The sequence below is a fragment of the Tachysurus fulvidraco genome, chromosome 4 (assembly GCF_022655615.1).
Source record: "Tachysurus fulvidraco isolate hzauxx_2018 chromosome 4, HZAU_PFXX_2.0, whole genome shotgun sequence".
Taxonomy (NCBI): domain Eukaryota; kingdom Metazoa; phylum Chordata; class Actinopteri; order Siluriformes; family Bagridae; genus Tachysurus; species Tachysurus fulvidraco.
This window is the reverse complement of record NC_062521.1, coordinates 30,623,022-30,632,801: the sequence shown is the minus strand read 5'-3', so window position 1 is coordinate 30,632,801 and position 9,780 is coordinate 30,623,022. Positions and strand designations below refer to the sequence as shown.

Sequence of the window (9,780 nt, the reverse complement as noted above, 5' to 3'; positions counted from 1 at the left end):
AATAAAAGCCAGGTGCTTGGTTGGAGTACAGCTAAACATGTGCGCATTGAGCATAGCAACAACGCTCGATTATAGTTCTTTGTTCAAGTTGGGAGAAATCGCAAAATAAGCTCCTGGGATCAAATCGAAGACAAAGAAGCTGGAGTAATGTGACGGAAAATGCAATTATATGGACTTGAGTGTAATCACTTCATCACGTGTCCTTCATATGCCGGAAAATTGGTATGTGTGCCCAGAGAGCTTAGAACAAATTCCTCGTATAAGAAAACATACTTGGCAATAAAGACCTTTCTGATTCTGATTCTGATGTAGACCATTGCAGTCCTCTATTCGATGATTGTTTATGGTCCTGTTTATGATTGTTAATATTTATGTTTTGCTGTATCTTATTGTATGTTTTGCTGTAACTATTGTATTTTGACCTTTCCCTGATTTACCCCACTGTGAGGCTGTAGTTCCTCAGATAACCCTGTGTTGATCTGTTGACTTTTAGACTAACTATTAAACTGTTTTTATTAATCTGTGCTACTAGATCAAACGACATCTCTGGATATTTGTGACAAGGTCATGATGATGGTCCAGCGGTTAAGGCCCTGGGATCTTGATCAGAAGGTCGGGTCCGATTCCACAAGCTGCCGAGACATCTATGTTGGGTCTTTGAGCATGATGGCTGACCCCAGGCTCATAATAGCGAGGAATATTCGAAAACTAACTTTTGTACTTGTACATGTGTAATGACAATAAAGTTGAATCTAATCTAATCTAATCTAATCTATATCATCTCTGGATATTTGTGAGAATATCATTAAGCACATATTCATGTACACTCACAACATTGTTGATGATGCTCTCGACTTGGTTGTAGGTATCATTCACTAATTCAGGCTTCTGTGACATGTTGATGTTACTTATCTGGAATGTGAATTTTACCGCATAGCAGAAGTCTGAAATTTCTGTGGAACAAATCAGATGACTTTGAAATACAGATTAAGACATCATAGAGATGAAAGAATAATTTGTGTAGTACGTATTTGTGTTATTAGTAAAACAAACATACTCTCATAGGTGAAGTTCAGCACTTTTACAGAGTCAGTGAGGTTTGTGAGTCGAGCACTCAGAAGAGTCTGGATTACACTGAGGACCAAACTCTCACTGGGAACAGGAGAGGAGGAATTGAAGACCATCGTGGTCTGAACCACAGCTGAACCAGATCTGATGAAATAAAACATTATGGTGAATATTTTCTACAGTCAGACTGCTGATTTAATTCTCTGTAAAATTCAAATGTTTGTAAAAATATTATTAATTATATATAAATGAACAGACTTCACAAACAGAGGGTAAGAACACACTGACTGAATGTAAACTTCTGAAATTAATATCAGGACACTTACATAGGTGTGCTTTGTGCTTTAAGCTCATTCAGGAAAGATGCTGGTGTTATAGTGTCTCCATCTTGGAAGTGGTATGTCATGTCACCATTAACCTGGTTTCCTGAACTCCTGTTAGCAGTAGAAGACAAAAGTCACAATACAATTGACTGTACAATAAGAATTAACACACTGTTCTTTGAGAGTGGAAAGAACACTGTTGTGATCTTACATGAAGAGAGAGCTCTGGGGTGCGAACGGTTCGGCTGCAGGTTCATTTAGAAGTGTGTTTAACTGTAGAAAGAGAAATAATTAATCAGTTTTTATATTTGACGAAAGAAGAGATTTTTTTTCCTGTTTATTTTCAACTGAATACACAGACATGATCTATCCATCCCTTCATTCCCTAAACTGCTTGATCCAGCACCAGAGTGAGCAGAGAGACCAACACCTCCCTGTCTCTTTCAACATCATACATTTTAAACACAGAAAGGTTACAGTCACTACCTGTACTTCTCCCACTGACCACAGGAGTCATTGTTACCTGAGATCTGAACTGCTTTGCATCCCTGAGGGAATTCACTTCATTTATGTCCCTACATATGGAATATGTTTGATGTCTGCCATTGAAAAGTCTTTCTACTATTTCTGTGAGACATATCTGACCCTTTTAAATTCCCCCATTGCAGTCCTCTATTTGATTATTGTTTATGATCCTGTTGCAGATTTTCCCGGAGATCTGTTGACTGGGTTGATCTGTTGACTTTTAGACTAACTATTAAACTGTTTTTATTCATCTGAGCAACTGAATCCAACGTCATCTCTGGATATTTGTGAGAATATCATTAAGCAAATAGTGATGTACACTCACAACATTGTTGATGATGCTCTCCACTTGGTTGTAGGTATCATTCACTAATTCAGGGTTCTGTGACATGTTGATGTTACTTATCTGGAATGTGAATTTTACCCCATAGCAGGTGTCTGAAATTTCTGTGGAACAAATCAGATTACCTTGAAATGCAGATAAAGGAGTCAAGAGATGAAAGAATAATTTGTGCAGTACGTATTTGTGTTAACAGTAAAATAAACATACTCTCATAGGTGAAGTTCAGCACTTTTACAGAGTCAATGAGGTTTGTGAGTCGAGCACTCAGAAGAGTCTGGATAACACTGAGGACCAAACTCTCACTGGGAACAGGAGATGAGGAATCGAAGACCATCGTGGTCTGAACCACAGCTGAAAAAGATCTGATAAAATAAAACGTCATGGTGATTATTTTTTACAGTCAGACTGCTGATTTAATTCTCTGTAAAATTCAAATGTTTAAAAGAATATTATTAATTACATATAAATGTACAGACTTCACATTCTGTCATAAATACCGCACCTGCCGCATCTCCCGAGCGCCACCAGAGGGAATGTTCGCCGGAGTACTAACCACTTCCGCACTACACTTCCCATAACCACCCAGGACTGATTACGCCGCCATCTGGTTCCAATTACACACTTCCTATTTAAAGGAACTTGATCTTGAACTTGACCTCAGTGCGAAGTCTCGACTTGTTCTGGCCTGTCGTTCTGAGAGTTTTCTGTCCGTGTATGCTTGCCTGTGTTTTGATCTGTTTCTGTACCTCTGTTCCCAATTGGTTGCTGCCTGCCCTGACCTTTCTGCCTGTTATTTTCGACTCTGTCTTTGCCTTGCCTACGTTACTCGTCGCCATGCTGCAGAACTGTCAGACCAGTCCAGTGGCACATGAGACAACACCTCCGTCGATTTAACTGGCTCCCCCGTCCGCCGCTCTCACGGCCGCTAATCCACGGCTGGCTTTCCCGGAGAAGTTCAACGGCAACCCAGCGCAATGTCGCCAGCCACACCGAGTTTGTCTACACCCTTCTCACAGGGAGAGCACTAGAGTGGGCCACCGCAATATGGGGAGAGGATGGCACCACGCTCCCCTCCTTCCAGCACTTCCTGACACAGTTCCGCAGCGTGTTCCAGCATCCCGCGGGAGGAGAGAGCGCAGAGGAGCGCTTACTGAACCTGGCTCAAGGAGACTGTACAGCCTCAGTTTACGCTCTCGGGTTTCATACTCTCGTGGCACAAACGGGCTGGGAAGAGAGACCACTCAAGCTTCTATACCGCAAGGGATTGAACTACGAGCTGCAGGCTGAACTCGCCTGCCGCGACGAAGGGAGAGATTTATCGGCTTTTGTGGAGCTGTCCATTCAGGTGGACAATCTGATGAGAGCCCGACGACTGCCCTCACGCATCCGATCTTACGAGAATTCGACATCCACGCAGCACGGAGCGACGCACCTCACACCTGAGGAGAGAGCGTGCCACGTCCGTCAGCAACTCTGTCTATACTGTGGGAGGTCCGGTGACCTGCTACCAGCCTGCCCCACCAGACCACGCAGTAGACGAGACACCCTGGTGAGTTTGAACGTGTTCACTCCCCGATCACAGAATTGTGCTCAATATGAGGTACGACTAAAGGTCCAGGGGGAGGAGTTGAGTCTGGTGGCACTCATCGACTGCGGCGCTGCAGGAAATTTCATCTCGGAGGAGTTTGCTAAGGCAAAGGCCATCCCTATGACCAGGTGCGCCTTACCCTTGGCAGTGGAGGTGATAGACGGGCGACCGCATGGAAAGAGACGAATCCAGTTCACCACTGAGGAGGTCGAGCTGCAAGTGGGCCTGTCTCATAGTGAAACCATTTGCTTCCTCGTGATGAGATCTCCACGTCACCCACTGATTTTGGGCCTGCCGTGGCTGCAGCTCCACGAACCTGTCATCTCCTGGAGAGAGCGTCAGATTATTTCCTGGGACAAAACCTGCACTCAGCATTGCAGACCCTCCGAGGCACGGTTCCAGCTTAACTCAGCCATCACCACGCCTGACTCTCCGACCGTTCCCGGCCTGCCAGCCGAGTACCATGATCTCACAGAGGCCTTTAACAAGGTCGAAGCCACCAAGCTACCACCTCATCGATCCAGTGACTGCTGCATTGAGCTTCTGCCGAACGCCACTCCACCCAGGGGCAGGATCTTTCCACTGTCACAACCCAAAACCGAGGCCATGAATAAGTACATTGAGGAGGAGTTGAAGAAGGGATTTATTCTATGTTCAGTATCGCCTGCTTTGTAAGGCTTCTTCTTGGTGAAGAAAAATGACGGAGGGCTCCGTCCCTGCATCGATTATCGGGCTCTAAATGAACTGACCGTTAAGTTTCGTTATTCACTCCCACTTGTTCCGTCAGCTCTGGAACAACCGCGCAGGGCCCGATATTACACCAAGCTGGACCTGCGCAATGCTTACAATCTCATTTGCATTAGAGAGGGAGACGAGTGGAAAACTGCTTTCTCCACCCAGTCAGGCCACTACGAGTACTTGGTCATGCCGTACAGCCTGACTAACAGTCCAACAGTATTCCAATCGTTCATCAACGACGTGTTCCGGGACATGCTGGATCGCTGGGTGATCGTGTATATTGACGACATCCTCATTCATTCTGAAACGTTGGAAGAACACATACAGCACGTACGAACGGTACTTAAGTGCCTGATCCAACATCACCTGTATGCTAAAGCAGAGAAGTGCGAGTTCCACAAGACATCGACGTCTTTCCTGGGCTACATCATCTCCGCGGGAGGTGTGGCCATGGACGATGCCAAGGTGCAAGCAGTGCTAAAATGGCCATGACCCCAGACCCTCAAAGAGCTACAGCGGTTCCTCGGGTTTGCGAATTTCTATCGCCGCTTCATTCGAGTTTTCAGCACTATAGCGGCACCGCTCACCTCCATGACAAAAAAGGCACCGTTCCGTCTGACATGGTCACCTGAGGCAGTTGCAGCCTTTCAGCTCTTAAAAAAGCGTTTCGCCACGGCTCCCATTCTCCATCACCCTGATCCGATTCGACCATTCATTGTCGAGGTAGACGCTTCCAGCACAGGAATCGGAGCGGTGCTCTCACAACGCCAGGGACCGGCCGCCAAAATGTTCCCGTGCAGAACTCCCTCACTAAGCCGGCCAGCAGCATTATGCCGTTTCAATGTATCCTGGGGTATCAACCACCTCTCTTCCCGTGATCGGATCTGCCAGCTGTGGATGATTGGTTCCGCAGGAGCGAAGAGACCTGGAGTGAGGCATATCGCCAGCTGCAGAGGGCCATCAGAAAGCAAAAGCTCCAGGCCGGCAAGCACCACAGACCTCATCCCAATTATCAGCCGGGGCAGTTGGTGTGGCTCTCGACTCGGGAAATCTGTGTGCACCTGCCCTGCATTATTCTCGACTCTGTCTTTGCCTTGCCTACGTTACTGTCTCTACCGTTGTTTGACCCTGCCTGTTACGAGTGTGTTTAATAAATACTACAAATGGATCCTCAGCCTCATGACGCATCATTACACATACAGAGGGTAAAAGCACACTGACTGAATGCAAACTTCTGAAATTAATATAAGGACACTTACATAGGTGTGCTTTGTGCTTTAAGCTCATTCAGGAAAGATGCTGGTGTTATAGTGTCTCCATCTTGGAAGTGGTATGTCATGTCACCATTAACCTGCTTTCCTGAACTCCTGTTAGCAGTAGAAGACAAAAGTCACAATACAATTGACTGTACAATAAGAATTAACACACTGGAAAGAACACTGCTGTGATCTTACGTGAAGAGAGAGCTCTGTGGTTCGAACGGTTCGGCATCAGGTTCATTCAGAAGTGTGTTTAACTGTAGAAAGAGAAATAATTAATCAGTTTTTATGTTTGAGGAAAGAACATTCCTTTGGATTGTTTCTATAACCATTTAATGTTTTGGATGATTTTTTTTCCTGTTTGTTTTCAACTGAATATACAGACATGATCTATCCATCCATTCATTCCCTAAACTGCTTGATCCAGCCCCAGAGTGAGCAGAGAGACCAACACCTCCCTGTCTCTTTCAACATCATACATTTTAAACACAGAAAGGTTACAGTCACTACCTGTACTTCTCCCACTGACCATAGCAGTCACTGTCACCTGAGATCTGAACTGCTTTGCACCAATGAGGAAATTCACTTCATTTATGTCCCTACATATGGAATATGTTTGATGTCTGCCATTGCAAAGTCTTTCTACTATTTCTGTGAGACATATCTGACCCTATTAAATTCCCCCATTGCAGTCCTCTATTTGATTATTGTTTATGAGCCTGTTGCAGATTTCTGTGCAGTTTTAGCTATTGTATCTACATTTTGCTGTATTTTGACCTTTCCCTGATATACCCCACTGTGAGTCTGTACTTCCTCAGATAACCCTGGGTTGATCTGTTGACTTTTAGTATAACTATTAAACTGTTTTTATTCATCTGAGCAACTGGATCCAACGTCATCTCTGGATATTTGTGAGAATATCATTAAGCACATAGTGATGTACACTCACAACATTGTTGATGTTGCTCTCCACTTGGTTGTAGGTATCATTCACTAATTCAGGGTTCTGTGACATGTTGATGTTACTTATCTGGAATGTGAATTTTACCCCATAGCAGGTGTTTGAAATTTCTGTGGAACAAATCAGATTACCTTGAAATGCAGATAAAGGAGTCAAGAGATGAAAGAATAATTTGTGTAGTACGTATTTGTGTTATCAGTAAAACAAACATACTCTCATAGGTGAAGTTCAGCACTTTTACAGAGTCAGTGAGGTTTGTGAGTCGAGCACTCAGAAGAGTCTGGATTACACTGAGGACCAAACTCTCACTGGGAACAGGAGAGGAGGAATTGAAGACCATCGTGGTCTGAACCACGGCTGAACCAGATCTGATGAAATAAAACATTATGGTGATTATTTTTTACAGTCAGACTGCTGTCCGTGTATGCTTGCCTGTGTTTTGATCTGTTTCTGTACTTCTGTTCCCGATTGTTTGCCGCCTGCCATGACCTTTCTGCCTGTTATTTTCGACTCTGTCTTTGCCTTGCCTATGTTACTGTCTCTGCCGTTGTTTGACAATGCCTGTTACGAGTGTGTTTACTAAATACTGCAAATGGATCCTCAGCCTCACGACGCATCATTACAGAAGACTTCGCCATTCTACGATCCAGCAGTAATTTCCAAGCTCTCCATGGAACTCTCCACTCAAGCACAACAACTCGCGGACCACTACGAGCAGCTTAAGTCCCTTACCTCGCTCACTATTGAACTCGTCGCCATGCTGCAGAACTGTCAGACCAGTCCAGCGGCACATGAGACAACACCTCCGGCAATTCCACTGGCTCCCCCGTCCGCCGCTCTCACGGCCGCTAATCCACGGCTGGCTTTCCCGGAGAAGTTCAACGGCAACCCAGCGCAATGTCACCAGCCACACCGCATTTGTCTGCACCCTTCTCACAGGGAGAGCGCTAGAGTGGGCCACCGCAATATGGGGAGAGGATGGCACCACGCTCCCCTCCTTCCAGCACTTCCTGACACAGTTCCGCAGCGTGTTCGAGCATCCCGCGGGAAGAGAGAGCGCAGAGGAGCGCCTACTGAACCTGGCTCAAGGAGACTGTACTGCCTCAGTTTACGCTCTCGGGTTTCATACTCTTGTGGCACAAACAGGCTGGGAAGAGAGACCACTCAAGCTTCTATACCGCAAGGGATTGAACTACGAGCTGCAGGCTGAACTCGCCTGCCGCGACGAAGGGAGAGATTTATCGGCTTTTGTGGAGCTGTCCATCCAGGTGGACAATCTGATGAGAGCCCGACGACCGCCCTCGCGCATCCGATCTTACGAGAATTCGACATCCACGCAGCACGGAGCGACGCACCTCACACCTGAGGAGAGAGCGTGCCACGTCCGTCAGCAACTCTGTCTATACTGTGGGAGGTCCGGTGACCTGCTACCAGCCTGCCCCACCAGACCACGCAGTAGACGAGACACCCTGGTGAGTTTGAACGTGTTCACTCCCCGATCGCAGAATTGTGCTCAATATGAGGTACGACTAAAGGTCCAGGGGGAGGAGTTGAGTCTGGTGGCACTCATCGACTGCGGCGCTGCAGGAAATTTCATCTCGGAGGAGTTTGCTAAGGCAAAGGCCATCCCTATGACCAGGTGTGCCTTACCCTTGGCAGTGGAGGTGATAGACGGGCGACCGCATGGAAAGAGACGAATCCAGTTCACCACTGAGGAGGTCGAGCTGCAAGTGGGCCTGTCTCATAGTGAAACCATTTGCTTCCTCGTGATGAGATCTCCACGTCACCCACTGATTTTGGGCCTGCCGTGGCTGCAGCTCCACGAACCTGTCATCTCCTGGAGAGAGCGTCAGATTATTTCCTGGGACAAAACCTGCACTCAGCATTGCAGACCCTCCGAGGCACGGTTCCAGCTTAACTCAGCCATCACCACGCCTGACTCTCCGGCCGTTCCCGGCCTGCCAGCCGAGTACCATGATCTCACAGAGGCCTTTAACAAGGTCGAAGCCACCAAGCTACCACCTCATCGATCCAGTGACTGCTGCATTGAGCTTCTGCCGAACGCCACTCCACCCAGGGGCAGGATCTTTCCACTGTCACAACCCAAAACCGAGGCCATGAATAAGTACATTGAGGAGGAGTTGAAGAAGGGATTTATTCTACGTTCAGTATCGCCTGCTTTGTAAGGCTTCATCTTGGTGAAGAAAAAGGACGGAGGGCTCCGTCCCTGCATCGATTATCGGGCTCTAAATGAACTGACCGTTAAGTTTCGTTATTCACTCCCACTTGTTCCGTCAGCTCTGGAACAACTGCGCAGGGCCCGATATTTCACCAAGCTGGACCTGCGCAATGCTTACAATCTCATTTGCATTAGAGAGGGAGACGAGTGGAAAACTGCTTTCTCCACCCAGTCAGGCCATACTCCACCCAGTCAGGCCATACAGACGAATACTTGGTCATGCCGTACAGCCTGACTAACAGTCCAACAGTATTCCAATCGTTCATCAACGACGTGTTCCGGGACATGCTGGATCGCTTGGGTGATCGTGTATTTTGACGACATCCTCATTCATTCTGAAACGTTGGAAGAACACATACAGCACGTACGAACGGTACTTAAGTGCCTGATCCAACATCACCTGTATGCTAAAGCAGAGAAGTGCGAGTTCCACAAGACATCGACGTCTTTCCTGGGCTACATCATCTCCGCGGGAGGTGTGGCCATGGACGATGCCAAGGTGCAAGCAGTGCTAAAATGGCCACGACCCCAGACCCTCAAAGAGCTACAGCGGTTCCTCGGGTTTGCGAATTTCTATCGCCGCTTCATTCGAGGTTTCAGCACTATAGCGGCACCGCTCACCTCCATGACAAAAAAGGCACCGTTCCGTCTGACATGGTCACCTGAGGCAGTTGCAGCCTTTCAGCTCTTAAAAAAGCGTTTCACCACGGCTCCCATTCTCCATCACCCTGATCCG

General features: G+C 46.9%; 1 protein-coding gene across 1 annotated transcript in view; it reads right to left on the bottom strand.

The window, feature by feature from the left end:
* Window positions 1–2,613, bottom strand: part of LOC113646501 — a 201,010-nt gene extending 198,397 nt beyond the window's left edge. Inside the window, exons 1-5 of the mRNA XM_047812366.1 lie at window positions 2,467–2,613; window positions 2,242–2,363; window positions 1,603–1,664; window positions 1,395–1,502; window positions 1,058–1,212 (exon numbers count right to left, since the gene is read on the bottom strand). Of these exons, the coding sequence (XP_047668322.1) occupies window positions 1,058–1,212; window positions 1,395–1,502; window positions 1,603–1,664; window positions 2,242–2,363; window positions 2,467–2,593 (574 nt within the window). The 5' untranslated portion in view covers window positions 2,594–2,613. The remainder of the gene's footprint in view (window positions 1–1,057; window positions 1,213–1,394; window positions 1,503–1,602; window positions 1,665–2,241; window positions 2,364–2,466) is intronic.
* Window positions 2,614–9,780: the final 7,167 nt, after the last annotated feature.